The sequence below is a fragment of the Terrapene carolina genome, unplaced genomic scaffold (genome assembly GCF_002925995.2).
Source record: "Terrapene carolina triunguis isolate 2854851 unplaced genomic scaffold, T_m_triunguis-2.0 Scaffold706, whole genome shotgun sequence".
Taxonomy (NCBI): domain Eukaryota; kingdom Metazoa; phylum Chordata; order Testudines; family Emydidae; genus Terrapene; species Terrapene triunguis.
In genome coordinates, this window is record NW_020665057.1 from 5,647,895 (window position 1) to 5,669,203 (window position 21,309).

The 21,309-nt window shown below is 42.8% G+C and overlaps 1 protein-coding gene across 2 annotated transcripts in view; it reads right to left on the minus strand.

The window, feature by feature from the left end:
• PLA2G12A (phospholipase A2 group XIIA) overlaps nucleotides 1-15,525 on the minus strand; it is a 34,356-nt gene extending 18,831 nt beyond the window's left edge. The window contains exons 1-4 of one of the 2 annotated variants that reach the window (XM_024216956.2): nucleotides 15,294-15,525; nucleotides 12,845-12,921; nucleotides 10,623-10,788; nucleotides 5,604-5,843 (exon numbers count right to left, since the gene is read on the minus strand). In XM_024216956.2, the coding sequence (XP_024072724.1) occupies nucleotides 5,725-5,843; nucleotides 10,623-10,788; nucleotides 12,845-12,921; nucleotides 15,294-15,486 (555 nt within the window). In that variant the 5' untranslated portion in view covers nucleotides 15,487-15,525 and the 3' untranslated portion in view covers nucleotides 5,604-5,724. Of the gene's footprint in view, nucleotides 1-5,603; nucleotides 5,844-10,622; nucleotides 10,789-12,844; nucleotides 12,922-15,293 lie in introns of those variants that run through there. The other variant, XM_026659880.2, reaches the window with a different exon arrangement.
• Nucleotides 15,526-21,309: the final 5,784 nt, after the last annotated feature.

A 21,309-nucleotide genomic window follows, 5' to 3' on the forward strand; every position in this document is an offset into this window, starting at 1 on the left:
GCCACCCGCAGGCCTAGTAACCCACAGCAGGGCGGCGGCCGCCTTGGGGACCCTGGGCAGAAGCTGTTTGTGTTGCTGGCGAGGCAGGAGCCCTGGGCTGAGAGCCGGAGACAAAGAGCGGGCCGGGCTCCCTGCGCTCTCGCCTTTCACTTTCCCTTCTCAAGGGCAAGGGCAAGTGGGCGATGGTCGCCAGCCCTGCACGGCCCAGCCTGGCCAGACCCCCCTCCCCCCCAAGCTCTGCAGAGAGCCGCCCAGGAGCGGAGCACAGAGGCAGTAAAGGGAGCCCCCCCCATGTGGGAACTATGGGGTTTAGGTGCCTTCCCCCCTGCCCCCCCTAGAGACAATGGCCCCTCACCCCCCAGCCCAGGGGGAGCAGCGCAGCCCTGGTCCTCCCGCGGTCCCCGCAGGGCCACGGCTCTGCCGCCCCCCGCCGGCCCCCCCACGCTCGCCTCTTTGTGCTCCTTAGTGCCCGGAGCCCGCGGGCCGGGCTCTCCTGCCCTACCCGGGTTGCTGCCGATGCGCCGGTGCTTGGAGCTCGCCATGGCCACAAAGAAAGGCTCGAAGTGCGCCCCCCCCCCAAGCTGGAGCTTAACAGACACCGCAGCCTGCCCCGGCTCGTCTTCTTCCTCCGCTGCTTCCTGCACCACCCGCCCCTAGCCCGCCTCCCTCCTTCAGTGGCCACCGCCCCTTCCCGGGCTAGGCAGCCCGAGCGGCTCCCGGCAGGCTGAGGGGATCCAGGGGGCGCGCCCGGCCGGCTCTCCCCAGCCCCTCGTGTGCTCAGCGGGGTTGTACAGTACAGCCCGCTGCCCTCCTCCCGTTGGGTGGGGAGAAAAATAGCAATAATCCAACCAGGTCCTCGCTGCAGTAACTGGGCTTTTGGTTTTATATCACTGGACTGAACCAGACCCCAGATCCAACCAGCACCAGCACTGGGGGGCTTCAGGGGGCAGGAGCCAATTGGAAATTTCAGACCCGGACCCTATATTTTTAATTAGTGTACTGAACCGAGACCCTGGAGCTCAACACCCCCACCCCCCGTCGAGCTGAGTACCCCTAAAGTCTGGATCAACTTTCTCTTACAGTACTTGTTGACTAGCAGTCCTGTGCCAGTATGTAGCCTTAGATGGAGTTTACCACCAGCTTTGGGCTGCATTCCCAAGCAACCCAACACCAAGAAGACCGGATCCTGGCACGCTGGGGGCCGCTACCGGCCTCACACCGTCCATGGGCACCTCTTAAGTTCAAGAGGGCATGAAACCATTAAGAGGTGCCCATGGACGATGTAAGGCCGGTAGTGGCCCCCGGCATGCCAGGACCAGGTCTTCTTGCAGTCAGGTTGCTTGGGAATGCAGCCCAAAGCTATTGTTAAACTCCATCTAAGCTCAAAGTCTGGACCTTGCCTATGAAGCATTACACTTTAGGGTCTCAGACATATGGCTTTGCATGCAAAATTGAGTCAATGGGAGCTTGGTCATTAGAACTGTGCAGCGACAATTGTGTGCCTCACTGCTGCACAGCTTTAAAAATTACGTCCTGAATGTCCCCCCAAATAGTAGTAGCGCAACAGCTACCTTACTTAGAATCTGCACCTTAGGTCACTTGGAGGAAATCCCACTGTAATGTGCATACCTACGTATTTTGTCTTTTAAAATATCTTATTTTTCTTTTAAAAATATGGAACTTGCTGTTTTGACCAAGTTATTCCCTTTGTGAACCCTTTCACTGGATTCCTGTTTCTTACTGCGTCAAATTCAAGCTTCTTGTCTTTACTGTCAAGGTCCTATATATTCTCACTCCCAACCTACTGTGCCTCTTTGCTCTCATTTTCTGTTATTCCCCATTTTATTCTCTCCTTCCTGGTCCCTTCATATTGCTCCTGCCTTATTCTGTCCCCTGTGCTTGTCATGGTTTCCCATTTCAGACAGTTGTCAGCTTCTTCCTTCCTCCAATCCCTCCTTACACTCACATCTTTCAGGAATCTTTCCTTTCCTGTTCTAACCTGAAATAATCTCTCCACACACTTTTTTTTTTTTTTCCTTAATTGCTATCTTATGTCTAGTCTTTTTTTTTTTTCTTTATTTTCACTTACATTGTAAATACTTTAGGGCAGGAAACGTGCCTCAATCTGTTGGTAGATTGCCGTGTAAATGTTTGACACTATAATAATTACTATTAATCTATACACCTATTCATTTTGTAAAGAAAAGTTCTGTCTGAGACCAATAGCATATATTTATCACAAGTGCTGTGGCTATATTTTTTTAATCCCTACACTTGTATCACAACATGTTTGCCAAATCCCAAAGCACATATCTGCATATAAAAATGGGTAGAACTAGAGCCTGAGGGTTGGTAAACAAGAGAGATTAAAAACTATAAAATTAGGGAAATAGGAGGAGGATTCCATAAAGACTAAAGAGCAGATTAAAGTTCTTCCCTTCATTCTAAAATAGTCCAGTACACTAACCAAAATGACTGCATTTAGAATAAATGGACCTCCTAGCTAATATTTCACCAAAAAAACCCACAAAAAAGCCATCTCTTTTGTTTTTGCACATTAAATCCTAATGGTAACACAATAGTAATTTCAGTGAGGTGGTTAAAACTTCACACTTGAAGGATTAGGAGGAGCTACTTTGTCAGGAGTGAAATGAATCCAACAGTGTAACCACATAGTTAGCTAGCGAGTGAGTTACCTTACTCTTCAGTTATACTGTAGACCCATAAATGTTGACAGATAGTGCAACTGAAGCCCTGCTTAAGTTTCAGGAATCAGCTGCAGGCAAGTTCTTTGCTCTGTTCTGGTGTCTGTTAAGAGTGATACCTCTAATATATAACAGAAACATTTCAGAAGTCAGTGGGTAGCTGAACAAAACTGCCTATATTAAAAGAAAACGTTCTTTTGTTTGTCATGGGCTATGCATATGGAGTTGGACTAGTATCAATTACTCTTGTATACTAACATAACGGCTAAAAATAGCAGTGTAGACACAGCAGCATGGGTGTACTAGCACAGTGGGGGCCCTGGGTATGTACTTGTGTTGCTAGCCTGCACTAACCCCTTGGCCCCCACGTTTATGCTGCTATTTTTAGCTGTTAGCGTGGGTATGTCTTTGGGAACAGTGAATCTGAGAGTTCTATGAGTGTTCAAGGGAACGGGCCGAGAGCTCCAGCGGGATACTCAGAGAAAGGGAAACAATACTATGCTGAAACCTACAACTCCCCATAGCAGCCTTTTGTTCACGGAGGTTTAAACTAATTTTAATAGCCATATTCATAGTTTTGAGATGCCTCAGGAAACTGAAGTTTGGCTTAATGTAAAATGAAAAACTACATCCTACCAGAATCACTGAATGAAATAGGCATGAGCTTAAACACAGGTTTAAAATAGTTCATATTATATAGGCGAAGATGATATTGTACTTTTCTTGGATTTTGCTTTTCTTACTGTGTTTAATAGGCAGCATGTTTAAAACAAACAAACAAACAGAAGTACTTCTTCACACAACACAGTCATCCTGTGGAACTTGTTGCCCTGTGATGTTATGAAGGCAAAAGTATAACTGGATTCAAAAAAGAATTAGATAAATTCATGAAGGACAGGTCCATCAATGGCTATTAGTCAAAATTGTCAGAGATGCAGCCCCATGCTCTGGGTGTCACTATGGGCATGGCTACACATTCAGGCGTATAGTGTAAAAACTCTTACCTACCCCACCGAGAGTTACAACTCAAGGGAGTGTTTGTTGTTTTTAGATTTGTTCAGACAAAATTTTAGATGTGGCAGCTGCTCACATCAATTTTGATCACTGCTTTGGCAATAATAATTTTAGAATAGCAGACAGGAAATCAAGACTAGCCCGGAGTACGATAGTCACAAAACACAATTAACTTTTCCCAATACACTTCTATGTGCCTGCTATTTTGCAGTTTGAAAGGAATAAATAGTTTGTGCACATATAGACGGCTACACTGGAAAAACTAAGGCAGAGAATCCTAGCAAACTAAAGATTTCCACAATCCAGTTTTATAAGCATATACAAAACAGAGGATTAATGTCAGATCTTTTAGCTTTTGCTGCGACACTCCAGACCTTGTGCAGTATACACAAGGACTTAGGTCAGCTTAACTACACCGCTCATGGGTGTTGATTTTTCACACCCCTGACCAATGTACTTAAATTGACCTAACTTTGTAGTGTAGACCAGGCCCTAATGTAGGGACACAACTTCCCTATGTTGACAGAAGCACTCTATCTACATAGCTGCACCTACAGTGAGGGTTGTTGTTGTTGTTTTTTTTGCTGGCATAACTACATTGGCTCTGGTGTGGGTGTGGTGGTGGTTCCCACCCCCTCCTAATTGCCATAGTTATCAGACCTAGCTTTGTAGTGTAGATCTGGCCTTAGAGACAAAATCAAAATCCAGTCTCTCTCGCTGAAATTTGCACTTTTTTTTTTTGAAGTTGGTACAGAAAATGAAATTAAAAGAACACAGGACATAAAACTGAATAACTTTAGCTGACCCAAGTTAAAAGTCACATAGGGAAAAATGCAGAGATGAGGGAAACTTAGGAATTGTATATTTGTTAGCTGCACATAGCAATATATTCATACAAAAGATGTCTTGGATACTCTGACTCTTGCACAAGTAGTAGGAATACCAAGACACTTTAAAAAAATCATTTTTCTTATTTATAATTTTTACAAAACCCCAAAGAACAGAGTAAAAGGAAGAGAAGCCAAAAGATAAGTGAATACAGTAACACAGTCTACATTACAAGAGTTAAATATAAATCATTCTCTTTGGACAATTAAGATCCATCCTTGCTATACATATAAAGACACCTTTGTTAAATAGAATGCCTCTGTTGGGTGGTACATTTAATAAAAATAAATTTGATTTGAAAAATATAAACATCTATTAAAAATATTTCTTTAAGAAATAATTTGTAAGAATAACAGAAATGCTTCCCTAAGTTGTCACATCAGAAGTATCACCTTCATATTTTGCTAGGTTTTAAACTGTTCAATTTTGCAATTCAAGCCTTAAAAGTGCCAGTGTTTCTGATCTGACTAGTGCTTCAGAAGTGAGTTTGATATATAAAACAGATAGGAAGATGCAGTTTTTAGTTCTAGGTTTGGTCTAGCCTTCAACATACTGTATATGAGAACATAGCAACATAGTTGAAGCAGAGAAACAGAAGTCATTTCATCACAGTGATATTTCACCAAAAGCACAGAAGTGCAAGACATTTAAGATTACATACTGAATGCACAAAATATTTCAAATGTAGAAAGTCTTCCTTTCCTGTTGAGATATACTAGAAACACTAAAGGTTGGTAAACCCAAAACTTGACCTACTTTAAAAAAAAGTTTGAAAAGTCTATCTGGTTCCCATGTGCCTTTCATTCCCCACCACCAATTTTTAAATTTTTTAAAGCAAAAGACACCAGTAGTTTTTGCAGTAGCATTCTATGAGCAACCCTGCCTCTGGGCACATATTGATGGAAACTACTTTCAGTTTCAAGCTCCAAGTGTATGTCGAGGGTGGAGGGCTAAGCAGTTTTTTAAAATAGGAAAATATTTTAGGGTATGTTTGAATCATTTTTTGTGTTATACTTTGTGAAAATGAAATAAAACAGCTTTGTAACAGAACACTGGCTCTCCGTACATATTGTCTTTTTCTTAGTTCTAGCTCATGAGCTTTCATCAGTGTCTTCTTTTATAGATCTGTCTTGTCCTCATATTGGCACATACATGCAGCTCTCTGGCTATCCAGGTATGGTTTACATCCTAAGTGTATAACTGCATCAAATAACAACTGAACAGTTGATTCACAGGCTGCAAGACACAAGAGGAGATCAAATCAGTATAGGATCACTTTAGAAGTACTTTAATAGAATATTGTAATAATTAAACATTAGTTACTCAGACATTTTTCTTAAAGATTGTTTTCAACTTGCCAGAGCACAAGGATGAACATAATCTGATGAATGTATGATCATTTTCAACTCTAATTTCAACAATGTGTCTGTTTCATATTTCAACTTCTAACAAAATTAACATTTATAAAGTAGATGCATTTTTGTGGAAAATTTAATACAAATGTAATTGTAATAATACATCTTAGTGTTGCCCTTATTTATGTGAAAAAGAAATGAGTTTTATGCCTCTGGCTTTAATGGCGGATCTCTCACTAGTTCTGACAAATACTTCACTGCAGTCAAACTACTTTGAGGGCCTCATCCTGCAAACATATTGCTCCTAATCAGACTAGTCATGATAACAAGCAATATGGCCCTGATTCAGCACAGCACTTAACAATCTGGACCTGTCAGATATTGCACATTTACAATACTGGATCTACGATCACAAAGTAATATAGCATGCACTCCCACAGAAGTCAGATCAAAACATGGTATTGTTCTTTAAAGATAATTCCACCCTCTACTGCTGTTGCACAAAGCATTACTTTCCGCCCCTACTTACCTTAAGGCCTGATCCTCCTCCTATTGAAGTCCCTGTCAGAACTTCTGCTGACTTCAATGGGAGTAAGATTGGTCACTAAGAGAATACTAAAAATAGCACCACCAATTCTAACATATAACATAATGCAAAATTGAAGAGGCCTATTCTCTTGTCACAAGAGTAACAGCTATGCCACTGGATTTTGGAATGTGTTTTACTGGCAAATAAATTTATTAGGAGTCTATAACCAACAACTCAATTATTTGGAAAGAGAACATTAGTCTCTCTGGATTTTTCAGTAACTGGAGCCCACCCTGTTAAGAGTAAAATTCAAACTTGAAAGGAACATTTATGCAGCAAGATTAATGTTCTCTACCTAAGAGGTAACTGTATTTTATTTGTTAAAGGAAACAGTTCAGCATTTGCCTGCAATTTATTCTGTCACATGTAGTAGCAGGTTAAATCACATCCAATGCAACAAAAAATATTTATATTGCTGCAGCACTGCAAATAACCTGATTATAGTCATTTTTATGAAGCTGTACTGCTGGTTTTCATGCGCATTAAAGGGAATCATGAATTAAAAGACACAAGGTTCAATAGTTAGCCTAGTTCTTTTCATAGTCTTTCACTTTTGACTTCAGTTTAACAAAGATACAAGTCAGGGTAATATTTTAGGGGACCTTGGTGTAGGAGGTGAAAAATATTAGTTTTAGTTCTTTGAAGATAATTTTTTCCTTTCCTCTACCTTTTTTATTAGCCCTACATATGTAAAAGCCAGAAAATACACAGATCTCCTCTTGTAAAAAAAATATGGAGGGAAAGTGAAATAAAATTAGCTTATTACTACTCCCAGTTTCAATTTCAATTAGTTTAGTCAATCCATGCCAATGTGTTGGCTGCTGTGCCACTGCACAACCAGGTGAAAACAGGGGACTTTGAGTGGAGATCTGTTAGGAGGAGGAGAAGGGAGGCAAGCCAAGCCCCTGTTCCTGCGACTGAGCCCTTGAAAGTGTTCGTTTGTTTGCGGGTTTGTTTTCAGTTTGCAGAGTCTAAGGGGGGGGGGGGGGGGGGGCAGTGTGTTGTGAGAGAAGCAGAGCTTTTGATCACACCTGAACCTTGATTGGGGGCAGAGCTTTTCTAATCAGCATGCCTATAAAGGCAGCCAGCCAGCCCAACAGCAAACGGATGAAAACAGGGGAGGGTGTGTTGCCCCCATGACAGGTGCTTAGGAGAGAAGGCTACAACAGCTACAGAGGCAGCAGTGGTAGTGATCTGAAGAATAGACTAGAAAAGAAAATGACTAGATATGGAAGCTGTGGTATGTATGTTATTCTGGAGAAGCTACCTGAAAGGTGCATTTGTATGAAATGCCACCTGATAGCGCTGATGGAAGAGATGGTCTGATGTTTAGAGATGCAACTAGAATCTATGGTTGAGTTTTGAAAGGGGTTTGAGCAGATGATGAAGGGAAGGAGAGAAAAGGCTGATGGGAAACATCAAGATTTTCAGATGCATTCTGGATCAGAGAACTGTGAGGGCAGACTGCTGGAGGATGAAAGTGCTCAGAAGCATGTGACTATAAGGCAGAGGAAAAGACTGGCTAGTGCAAGAGGAAACAGAACTTGGGAACGGATTTGTGGAGTTAGAAAATGAAGGGGAGGAGCAGGCAGTAACAGGCACATTAGATCTACTGCACTTTAAGTCAAAGTTGCAGAAACTATCTGAAACCTGCAACCCAAGGAAGGGGGAAAAATTCATAGGGAAGGGTTGCAGGCCAAACTGGATGTACAAGTATCTCGAACAAGTTGTTAAAAGAAAGCAGAACACTTTCCTTGCTGATCCATCCCTTCTTCTGTTTCTTGTAGGCTCTCTCTTGAAGGTCAAAAAGCATAGGGGAAAAGTGAGAACTGCCAAAAGCCAAACAGAATTGGACCTTGCAAAGGAAGTTAAACCAAATAGTAAAAGGTTCTTTAGCCATAAAAATAAAATGAAAACAAAGATGACATGGGACTACTAAGCACTGAGAATGAGGTAGAGATCAAAGACAATCTAGGTATGGTCCAACACTTAAACGAATGTTTTACCTTAGTTTTTAATAAGAGTAATGAGGAGTCTGGGAACAGTGGTAGGGTGGCTAATGGGAAGGAGAATGTGGAAACTAGAAATCCCCACATCTGAGATGGAAGCTGAACTCAAACATCTTAATGGGACCAAATTGGGGGGAAGGTGGATAATCTCCATTCATGAATATTAAAGGAAGGGACACATGAAATTGCAAACCCAATAGCAAGGAATTTTAATGAATATAAAAAATTAAGAGGGTCATACCCTATGACTGGAGAACTACAAATATAATTCCTATATTTAAGGAAAAGTGTGTGTGTGTGGTGGGGAAACAATCTAGGAAACTATAGACCTGTTAGTTTGATCTCAACTGTATGCAAGGTCATAAAACAAATTCTGAAAGAGAGTAGTTAAGCACATAGAGAGAAACTTAATTTTTTTTTTTTTTGAGAATAAAAGTGAATTTTCTAGACAAAGGACATACAGTAGATCTAATCTACTTGGATTTCAGTAAAGCATCTGATATAATTTCCCATGTGGAACTATTAGTTAAATTGAAAAAGATGGAAATTAATATAAGAATAATTAATAAGAATCAAAAGGTGGGTAAGGAACTGGTTAAAGGGGAGGCTACAATTGGTCATACTGAAAGGTGAACTGTCAGGCTGCAAGAAGGTTACTACTGGAGTTCCTCATTGACTGGTCTTGGGACCAATCTTATTTAACATTTTTATTCATGACCTTGGCACAAAAAGTGGGGGTGGGCTGATACAGTTTGCAGATACTGCCAATATGGAGGAGAACCAGGACATCATACAAGACAATTTGGATATCTTTGAAAACTAGAGCAATAAAAATGGGATGAAATTTAATAGTGCAAAGCCATGAACGCGGGGACTAACAACAAGAGTTTTTGCTATAAGCTGAGGACCTATCAGTTGGAAGTGACAGAGGCAGAAAAAGCCCTAGGTGTACTAGTCGATCACAGGATGACAATGTGATGTGGCCAGAGGCTAATACAGTCCTAGGATGCATCAGATGAGGTATTTCCAGTAGACACAGGGAAGTGTTATTACCATTGTTTACAAGACTGAGCTTGATAAATTCACAGAGGGGGGGATATGATGAGATTGTCTACAATAACTTATGGCCCACCCACAACTGCTATTAGCAAATATCTCCAATGGCCAGAGACTGGATACTAGATGGGGAGGGCCCTGAGTTACTACAGAGATTTCCCCCCCCCACCCCAGGTGTGTGTGTCTGGCTCTCGCCACGCCGTCATGGTCTAACTCCATTATACTGAGACCTCAGTGATTCAGGAGCCAAATTAGCAATTAACATTATCCAAAAGAGCCACAGTAGTGTGAATTCATCGTTTCATTTACTTAAGGCTAGAAGGGACTATTTAGTCAGGGCACGTCTTCACTACCCGCCGGATCGGCGGGTAGCAATCGGTCTATTGGGGATCGACTTATCGTGTCTAGTGAAGACGCGATAAAATCGATCCCTGATCGCTCTGCCGTCGACTCTGGAAATCCACCGTGGCAAGAGGAGGCAGCGGAGTCGATGGCGACGCGGCAGCGGTCGACTTGCCGCCATCCTCACAGCCAGGTAAGTCGACCTAAAATACGCAACTTCAGCTACGCTATTCACGTAGCTGAAGTTGCGTATCTTAGGTCGACCCCCCGCTGTAGTGTAGACCTAGCCTCAGTCATTTTACTGTGAGAATTTTATGGGATCGGGAAAGTATTTTCCCACCAGTTCGGATTGGCAGAGATCCTAGGGGTTTTTTGCCTTCCTCTGTAGCATGGGGTAGCAAGGTGTCTTGCTGGTTTGAATTACAGAAAATGGCAGATTCTTTGAAACCTGAAGTCTTTAAATCAAGACTTGAGTAACTCAGCCTGAGGTTACAGGCCTACTGCAGAAGTGGGTGGGGGAGGATCTGTGACCTGCAGTTGTAGGAGGTCAGACTAGAGGATCATGATAGTCCCTTCTGGCCTTAAAGTCTATGAGTTTGAGTCTTTATACAACTTCATTAAGAGATCAACTCAGTATAACTTGCATGCTATTTTTCTGCCTTACCCTGTACACTCTCTGATATTCCTAATGTTTTCTGTACTTCCCTGCAGATCTTGGAGAGACAATACTGAAACTGTTCATCACAATCATTTTTTCTATTGCCACAGGTATCATAGCATCTGTCATGTTGATTACAGCACTTTGTCATCGAAGGGATACCAATGTCAAACTATAAAGGAACAAAATCAAGGTTAGTATTCAAGCCAACAAAATAATTTTATTGCATCGGGATTGGTAAAAATTGCCTGCCTTCTATGCACCGTTGAATCAATATGGTTAAAAAAATAAAAAAAAAAAAAAAAAAAAAAGCATTACCCGCTACTCCAAATATCAAGCAAAATGTTACTGGCATGGACAGTGAGAGAGGAACTGAACCCAGGATTCTCCCATCACAGGGCAGAGTGGTACCATTAGGCCAACCCAATGTTCTTGGTTTTAAATCAGAAAATATTCTATTTCGTCCACTGCAGGTCTTAGGTCTCCGGGGGGGAGGAGGGGGCAGGAGAGGGACTGCTTGTTGAATGCTCAGTCACTTAATATCATTCCTCTAATATTCTAGGGTACCGAAGAAAAATGTAACTGGATGTTTATGAATGTAAACTAGTCTATTACTAGGGCCCTGTCAAATTCACAGCCATGAAAAACGGGTCACGGAGCATGAAATCTGGTCTCCCCCTGTGAAATCGGATCTTTTGTGTATTTTTACCCTATACTATACAGATTTCGCTGGAGTGTCTTAAACTGGGGTCCTGACTCAAAAGGGGATTATGGGGGGTTGCAAGGTTATTGTAGGGGGTTCGTGGTATTGCCAGCCTTACTTCTGCGATGCCTTCAGAGCTGGGTGGCTAGAGAGCGTCAGCTGCTGGCCCAGGCACCCAGCTCTGAAGAAACCACACTGCCAGCAGCAGCACAGAAGTAAGGGTGGCAATATCATACCATGCCATCCTTACTCCTACGCAGCTGCTGGCAGTGGTGCTGCTTTCAGAGCTGGGCACCCACCCAGCAAATGCCGCTCTCCAGCTGCCCAGCTCTGCAGACAGCGCTGCCACCAGCAGCAGTGCAGAAGTAAGGATGGCAATACCATGACCCCCCTACAATAACCTTGCAATTTCCCCCTCCCCCACAGTCCCCTTTTGGGTCAGGACCCCTACAGTTACAACACTGAAATTTCAGATTTAAATATCTGAAATCATGAAACTTGCTTTAAAAAAAAAAAAAAATCCTAAGACTATGAAATTGACCGAAATGGACTGTGAATTTGGTAGGACCCTATCTATTACTAGTAGTGACTAATTTTTTCTCCCATGTAATATTGCTGAAGTTCAGCTACAAACTAACAAAAACATGAATATTTGGTTTAGGAAATCTAACCACACAATATACAACCATAAATATCTTCCCCATGTAGGTACTTAGAGATCATGATCATGTCACCTCTTAGCTTTCTCTTGGATAATAAACTAAATAGATCGAGCTTCTTAACTATCTCACTACAGGGCAAACAGTCCACACTTTATATCATTCTTGTAGCTCTTTTCTGAACCTTTTCCAGTTTTTCAGCATCCTTTTTTGAAGTAAGCGACAAAGAGTCCTGTGGCACCTTATAGACTAAAAGACGTATTGGAGCATAAGCTTTCATGGGTGAATATCCACTTCGTCAGATGCAACATGCGTCTGACGAAGTGGGTATTCACCCACAAAAGCTTATGCTCCAATATGTCTGTTAGTCTATAAGGTGCCACAGGACTCTTAGTCTGGATCTGTAAAAAGCAACAAACACGGCTACCCCTCTGATACTTTTTTGAAGTGTGGACACCAGGGCAGGAAGTTGAAGATTAGACAAGTTCAGACTAGAAATTAGGTGCACATTTTTAAGTGAGAGTAATTTAGCAAATAGCGCAGCTTATATACAGATGTGATAGATTCTCCATCACTTGAAGTCTTTAAATCAAGACTGGATATTTTTTCTAAAAGATCTGCTGCAACTCAAAAAAAGTTATGGGCTTCTTGCAGAAATTAACAGGTGAGGTTCTTTGGCCTCTTTTAGTCTGACCACTTGCATAATGATCATAATGGTCTTATAAATATGATGCATATTTCTATGTTTAGAATGGAAGTGTAAAACTAGCATGCTTCTTTTTGAAGTAGATTGCTCACAACCCATTTTAAATATGAAAGTCCAAGTAAATATGAAAAAATAAAATGCATGAAGGTAAGAGATTTACATGAACTCCAAATAGCGGCGATCCGCATCCATTCGGTGGTGAAAGCTTATACCCATAACGTGGAAGAGGCTTCAACCCTGTAAAAAAGGAATTTTAAAAGCACTGAGTACAGATCTTTTGCTTTGAGCTACTGCACAGACCCCTATTTTACTGCTTAACATAATATAGGCCAAAGTTTTCAAAACTATATGCTTAATGTAAGGCATTTAAATCCATATTTAGGCACCTGAATATTCAGAGCTCCCACCAAGCTGCAAGTCAGGGGGAGCTACAGGTATTAAGTACCTCTTAATTTTTTATTTATTTATTTGGTTTGATTTAAGGCATCCAAATTCAAAACATCTGGCCTACAAAGAATATACTAGGTAAGGCAGAAGTGTACTATATGCAGGGAAGAACTAAAAAGCAGAAAAACAAGTTCTAGTAAATTTACCTACACTTCTGCATTCTTTTCTTATCTATAATCCAAAATACTGCTCTGAATTTTCATTTTAGACATCAGAACTACTAACTGGTGTGAACAAGATACAGAAGTATTGTTGCTTATTCCTGTACAACCACAACATTGATTGATTCTGTTTGAGCAGGGCTTCCTTGATATTTTAGAAAGCATGCAAAGGGGAAACTCCATGAAATTACTGTGATATGTACATTAGAATAAGGAGAAATATGGAATTTTTGAAGACTACAGCTAAACTGCTTTTGGCATCTGAGACTAAACTGCTGGAAGCATTCTACGGAAGGGAGTACATGGGAGACGGTATGTGTTGAGGTGGGAGGCTAGAAAGCAATGCATGCTGTCACTGCTACTCCTAAAGCAGAGAGAGGCATGTACATTCAAATAGCTAGAATGTATTTAGTGTAAGGAAGAAATGGGACTTTATACTATCCCAGTTGAAAAGGGCTTATTCCAGTGAATCCTCCATTTTTAACATTTTCATATGTCTTGAGGTTATTAATAGTATTGATTATTTTAAAAAAAAGTTCCTGACTGAAGTACATTACATATGCTAAATTGATTCTAGCAATGAAAAATACCAGGGGCAGAGAAAAGTAAATCCCCCACACACACTATACCTAATTAAATGTGCAATGTCATAGCCAGGGCCGACGGGGGGGGTCGTCGGTACAAATTACCGGGGCCTGGCAGTCTGGAAGGGGGCCCGGGGCCCAACTATGTTGCATATGTGTAAAGATTTTTAGCCGCTCCGCCTTTGCTGGGGGGGCCCAAAAATTTTTTTTCACCAGGGACCGAACCCACTCTTGGCGGCCCTTGTCATAGCTGGATGAAAGGAGTCCGTCTTGATCCTTCCAGGCAAAAAAATTTATGCCCAATGACACAATTCAATTAGTTTGTCTTACCAGTGCAAATATCACATGTTAACTTAAGTAATAGGTATTAAGCTAAAGCAAGTTTCACTAAAATCATGTTCTAAGTTTTTCATTAAACTTCTGGAAATTGTGTGTTTGTTAAATCGAGTAACTTCTCTACAGTCACCTAACAGGTCCTCATTTTGGTATTGAATTTGGAATAGCAAATCGGATGGAAGTTTCAGGGAACATTATTACAGAAGTATTGGCACTTAAGGGAATAAACTCTTTACCGTTCTACGCTTATTGGCTGTACTAGGATCTGATGTTTTTCAGACTTTTTGTATATGAAAAAAAGACCCTTGAAATTATGAAAGTACGAAATTACACCTGTGGCAACTAACTACAGTGAGAAGAGTGGTCACTTTGAAGAGTGCAGCAAAACAGTTTTATTACTATTAAACTAGAGCAAGTTAGGGTTGCTAAAGACAAAAACATTAAACACCATCATGAAAGTTAACAAATCACTGACAACCAATCCTGTGTCAGACTTATGAGTACAATGTAGACACTATACATTATCTTCAAGATATGGAAATGAAACCCTGTAATACCGAAGATTGGTGTGAAGAAAGGGCTGTACATAACCCTATTTTTAACATACAATTTTTTTAAAAAGTTCCAGACAAGATATTAATGATGTCAGGCTGCCACAAAAATCAGTTATCAAAATGTAGAAACGGACAGTTTTTGTTCTTTTCTGGGTTTGATGGTGGCAAAGAGAGAAATCTTTATATGATGGTACATTAGGGTAAGAGAAATTCCTAAACCAAAGCCTCAGATGATGTCATGGTTCTGAATGCATTAATCCTAACCAGATGTCTAACATTTTACCTGGAAACTGATCTGTTGCCCCTAGAAAGGGACCCAAGCCAGGACATCTGGAACTGAACTCCCCCGGAGTTCAGAGAGAGTTTTTAGAGACAGATTTAGTTTTCGTTGCCATCATTTAGTATGTTTTTGGAAAGGAATCCGCTGCGAAGTTGGGCTCCAACCCTCTCCAAAAACCCAGGCCCACCTCTGCGGGGAGCTCAGCGCCTCCCTCCCCCGCGCTGGGCTTTTGGTAGGAAGTTATTACCGTCGCTGCATTTATACAGACACAGGCCGTCCTCTCCTCCCAGGAGATCCAGAGCCGCGTTCAGGTACATGTCTATCTTGTGCACCCCGTTCCGGATGGTCTTGAGGGTCATCCTCCAGTCCGGGGTCTGGGGCTCCTGCTGGCACTGACCCAGCAAGCCACAGGCCAGAAGCAGCAGCAGGGCGCAGGCCATTACCTGCGCAGCAGGTCCCGCGGCTCGGGCTGTAGGGCCGCCGCCGCCGCCAGAGAGTCCGCGCTGGGCTGGCCGGGGCGCTCGCTATGCCCCCGCGGCCGGCTGCATGCCGCGCGCGCCTCACCTGCGCCGAGGGCAGCCGCCCGCAGCCCTGGCCTCCCCCGGCCGCGGAACTTCCACCATGCCGAGCAACTTCAGCACCGCTCCGCAGGGCCGGGCCGGGCCCGCCTCCCTGCCTGGCCGGGCGCGGGGCGGGGCTCTCCCTGCTCTCCTGCCGGGAATGGAGCCGGCTCGCAGAGGAGCGCGTTCCCTGACTCTGACACTCAACAGCTTGCCAGCCCCTGCAGGGGCTGGGCTCTTCTTCCCTGGGCTGCGCGCATCCCGCCTGCGAGTGGCTGGCTCGGCTCCCCGGCTTCTACTGCCTAAACGGCCTGTTGCCACTGGGGACTGGCGCAACAAGCCCTGTACTAGGGACGGACTTTGCACTGCTGTCGTGTCTTCCATATAAAGCTGTCCAGCGTTCTCTATAGATCTATAAAGCCCAATTCCGCAGATGCCAATGAATTAAACACAAACTATTTTAAATAATAAATGAAACACTTAACCCCTTATCTGCGGATCTCAAAGCACTTCACATATTGTGAGTTAGGTCAGATGAATTGTGTTAGGGTGACCAGACAGCAAGTGTGAAAAATCGGGACGGGGTAGGGGATAATAGGCGCATATATAAGAGAGCCCGGGCCAAATATCAGGACTGTGCCTATAAAATTGGGACATCTGGTCACCCTAATTGATGGGTTAGGCCTGGATCCTGCAAATACATGTGCTTAACTACAATTAATAGTTCCATTAACATCAATGGGACTACTGGTAGTAAAGTGTTAGACCGTGTAAGCCTGTGCAGGAGTTGGGAATCTATTACAAAGAAGGTATATCAGGCTTTTCAGCTCCTAGATACTTTATTTTATTTATTTGTAACTTGATCTGCAGTTTTGAGATCTTTGTGAGGTTTTCTCCCCATTACATAAATAAACCATTGGGTTAAACTAAAGGATGTTTCTGAAATATTTGCCTCCTTCAAATATATACTGCTATGGAAAACAACTTGTGGTTCAAAATAATTTAACAAGCAGCTTAGGCCATAAAGGTTTTTGCAGCATTCCTATAGTATTCCTGATTTGATTTGCTGTGCAAGAATTGTGGAACCAGGGATAGTACAAGATATATCATTGCTTGAGGTATATTCCCTCTCCAGTGAAATGCAGAGTCATTTTAAACAAAAAAATCCTCATCTGCATTAATATAATAATATGGGAAAGATATGAACTTCATATCTTTCTTATAGTAAATTCTATTTTGTATGGAGAGGGGTTAAAAAACTGTAGATCTCCCCGACAAGTAAGGCTTAATCTATTCCATATTATGTTTTAAGAAGTCATTGGGGGGCAGGGTGAGCCTTTCCACCTGAGTTGGTAATGTCCGTTTCAAGAACAGATTCTTTTGAAATGATATGGATTCAAAATAAGGTACAGTAGTTAAGGAACTGGGAGAGTTCCTTTTGTGAGCTTACCACATGAGAGACAGTGGCTTTGGGGCCTGTGACACCTTGTAGACTAACAGAAGTATTGGAGCATAAGCTTTCGTGGGTGAATACGCACTTCGTCAGATGTGGCTTTGGGTGACATTAGTAGAAAGTGGTCATGTCAAATCTTTGGTGTTTTAGTGGGTTAGCAAAGATCATTTGTTAGAGCTGGCTGAATTTACAATCTTTTTGAAATGTTTTGATTGGATGGGGGAGGAAATTACAGTCACGTGTTTTGCAGGAAAATGGTCCAGTTTTCCAACCAGCTATATCACTTATACATTGAGTGATCTGTAAGAACAAGCCCTGAGTCCTGACAAATCAGCAAACCTTAGTATTTCATCAGTCGTGCTCCTCTGAGCAAACACTACTTCCAAAACCAGAGGTACTATCTTTTGGGCAAATCATGTTTGCCTTATTCACTTGAAGTCAATGGGATTGCTTGTGTGTATATGCCTAGCAGGATTTGACCTTTTTATATCCTAAGTATACTGATTCGGAACATAGCGAATTAATTTATATATATATTTAATTTCTGCAATACAACCCAGTATTTGATTTCGTGGCATTGTTAAATGTGATCTTGCAACACTTACTCATGCGAGTGATCCTATTCCAGTTGATAGAATCACTTGTGTGAGAAAGGGCTGTAGGACTGGGCCCTAATGAAAAGGCAGAATGATGGTAAAACTATCAAACATGAAGACCCCCCTCCTATTTTGCTGAGGAGAACATTTAGGCCCAGGTAAATTCACCTACATTTTAGAGTTTCTGGAAATTAAGTTTGTTTACAAATTTAAATCCTACGTACTACTTAGGTGAGCTCAACTAGGATAGTGGTGGGAATTTTTGCATTTTGGCAAAGAGACCTTCATTTTTGGATGTACCAAACCCCTCAAAATGTAGTGCTTTTGAAATTTCAGGACAGAATTAACAATTAATCAGAGCAGAAAGCTGGTTAATGTCACTGCTGTCCTGCTTCCAGGTAAGGCCAAGCAGAGCAGGAAGATCTATCCAGGCAAGAGGCCCATGCACCAGGCATTTTATTGTTTCATTTCTCTACCCAAGGATATAAAATGACGTATTTCAAGTAAGCACCAACAGAAACACAGGAGCAAGTGACTGGCACTGGGTAAAGCAAGTTGAAAGAGAAGGGGGAGCTCTTACCCCACCTGTCAAGTGCATCAAGGCCCCCATTCAGGAAAGCACTTCAGCCTGGGTCCACAAATGTCCCACTTTTAAGCACCACTGTGATCCACAAAACTCCTGCTCAGCTGCTGCCTAACCCTGTAAGCTCCTGAATTCACTCCTCGCTTACATTTTCCCTGTACAAATTCCCTAGACACCGAGGGTTCTACCTTGTCTCACATGCACTATTGCCTCAGTGCTGATGCCTATTAGCCTCCTCTCCCCCCCTCGCCCTCCCAAGCTCCACGGTGGTCCTCAAACCAGGTGGAGATAGGCCTACCCTGCTTATCTCACCTGCTGGGCTGGCCCAATAAGTGTTTTCAGAGGTTGCTGAGTGCTACACAAAACAGAGGGGAGGAAAGAGCTATCCCCCAATCTTTGGCCTAATGGTTAGGTTACTCACCTGAGAGGTGGAAAACCTTGGTTTAATTCCCCTCTTGTCCTGATGAGATGGGATTTAAACAGGGATCCCCCACCTCTCAGGTGAGTGCTCTAACCATTGGACTATGGGATATTCTGAGGTGGGTCTTTCTCAATCTTTCTTGTTTAAACCATTCTTTAATTAAATAATTGGAGCAGAGACAGAATGACTTTGTAGCTCGTGGGTGAGGGCAGTCACTGGAGAGGTGGGACTCCCCTGTTCAAATCCTTTCTCTTCATGAGGTGGGGGGGGGGAAATTGAACAGGGGTACTGCCACATCCCAGGTGAGTGCTCTAACACTAAGACTAAAGGTTATATGGGGTCCTGCTAGCCATTTTGTGTGGAGCTAGGCAGGTGCCTAAGCCATTCTTTCAAGAAACAACTGAGATACTTAAGCCACCTGACTCCAGGAGAGATGTTCCTGGTTGTGGATCATAAGCAGAGATTGGTGGGGTGCCCCCCGCCCCGCAAGCCCAGATTTAGGCACCAAACTCCTTGCGAAGAGCAGGGTTTAGGACAAATACCTCTTGTTGACATCTGATTGGCAGCTTCCTGCATGGTGTTGACTTTTGTGGAGCCCATTCTCAGGTGTTACCTTTCCCCATGTATTGTATAGGGAGTCTAAGTGCTTAACTCAGACTTTGTGATTTTTCAAGGCTTCTAAAAGTTAGATGTTGCAACCCTCATCACTGAAATGCCTATGTTTCTTTTTGGATCTGGGTCTAAGCCCCTTTATGGATCTGGGCCTTCCCATATAGGATTTAACCACATGCACCTGCTTAGAGATGCTTTAGAGATGCTTTCCTGAATTGGGAGCCAAATTAGGAAGAAGATAGGGAGCTGTACACCCCTTACTTTGACAATGTCCTTATGTGATGGAATGTACCCCTGTATTCACACCCTAACACTGTTGTAGTAATCTTTGTACGAAGTATGCCTTTTGAGGCATCATTTGAAAACTCATAACATGCTGATCAGTAATATCATAGTAAAATGCATGTACCAACATTATGTGTAAAGTTATGAACATAAGCTGAAATCATGCTGATGAGTGTGGGGAGAGACTAAACCAGTTTCTTAAAGACAAAAGGAAAACTAATGGCCCCATCCAGGTGTCAACAAAGCTGATAGGCCATCACCTATCAAGTGGCCATCCTTTGGCAAGAAAGGGGGCAGGGACAAAGATCTGCATCTGAGCAAAGGGTTCCTTCATTCATAGCATGAGGTCTCCTTCATCCATCAGACCCCCTGTCTCTTGGTTCTCAGTGGAAATTGTTTTTCAAAGAGGGACTGAAACTATAAAAAGGAGGAGCAAACATCTCAAGAGGTGCCCTCCCCTCCCTGTCCACACCTGAGAAGACAAAGTAAACAGCCATTGGACTCTAGGGGAGGGATCCTGACCTGAAAGTTTGGACAGTAATACTGTTGGAAGCATGCGGTGAGAAACTTTCCTTTGGAGCTAGGCACTAAACATTTTTACCTTTATTTTCTTGTAACCATTTCTGACTTGGATTCCTCATTGCTTGTACTCACTTTAAAATCTTCTCTTTGGAGTTAATAAACCTGTTTCATTGTTTTATCTAATCCACTGTGTTTAAATTAGTGTCCGGGTAACTCCATTTAAGGTGGTAAACTGGTGTATGTTGTTCCTTTAAAGGAATAATGGACTTAATATTTTTGGATTATCCAGGAGAGGGCTGTGCACTACAAGACATATATTTATGGGGGGAAGACTGGGAGTATGTTGGTGTCACTGTGAGAGCCACAGTGTAACCCAAGTGTGGTTGTCAGACTACAATTACACACAGACACTTAAGAGTGTGACTTGCATAGGCACCGAGCTTCTAATCTACCTGGGGGTACTCCACCCCAACTCTGCCCAGGTCCTGCCTACACTCCACCCCGCCTTGCTTCTTTCCACCCCCATCCCACCTCTTCCCTGCCCAGTTCTGCCCCCTCCCCCAAGCATGCTGCACCCTCATTCCTGATGCCATGAAACAGCTGATCCACGGCAGGAAGTAGGCGCTGGGAGGGAGGGGAAGGTGCCGATTGGCAGGGCTCGCCGGTGGGCAGGAGGTGCTGGGGGGAGGGGGAGGTCCTGGTAGGGGGGCTGCCGGTGTGTGCTCAGCACCCACCATTCTTTTCCCATGGGGGCTCCAGCCCCAGAGCACCCACTGAGTCAGCACCTATGGTGACTTGCATGCTGGAAGGCTGTTTGTGAGAGCAGCCCAGGTTGGAGCTACTACCAGGAAGGTATTGTAAGGGTAGGGGTTGCAGGGCAGGGGTGACACAGCCCCTCACTGGTCTGGATTGCACTCTGGTATGTTAGACCTTGCAAAACAAATTCACTCATTTGTGATTCTACAAGATAGTGGAAGAGGGATGAAAATAAAAAGTACAGTTTAAATCAGATGGTTATGAATTTGCTCCAAAATGTCTATACCATTTTACCCTATCATGAGAATTAAGTGAAAGGAGTAATGTCTCATTAGAAGTAGGTAATGCAAACATTTTCACTAATTTCCAGTTAAATTCTAAAATGTTTTAGGGACTCTGTTGTTCTCTCTGAAATAGTTCCAACAGTGGTTAGTAATTTAATGTTTAGAGCATACCCTCAGCCCTGGAGCCAAAT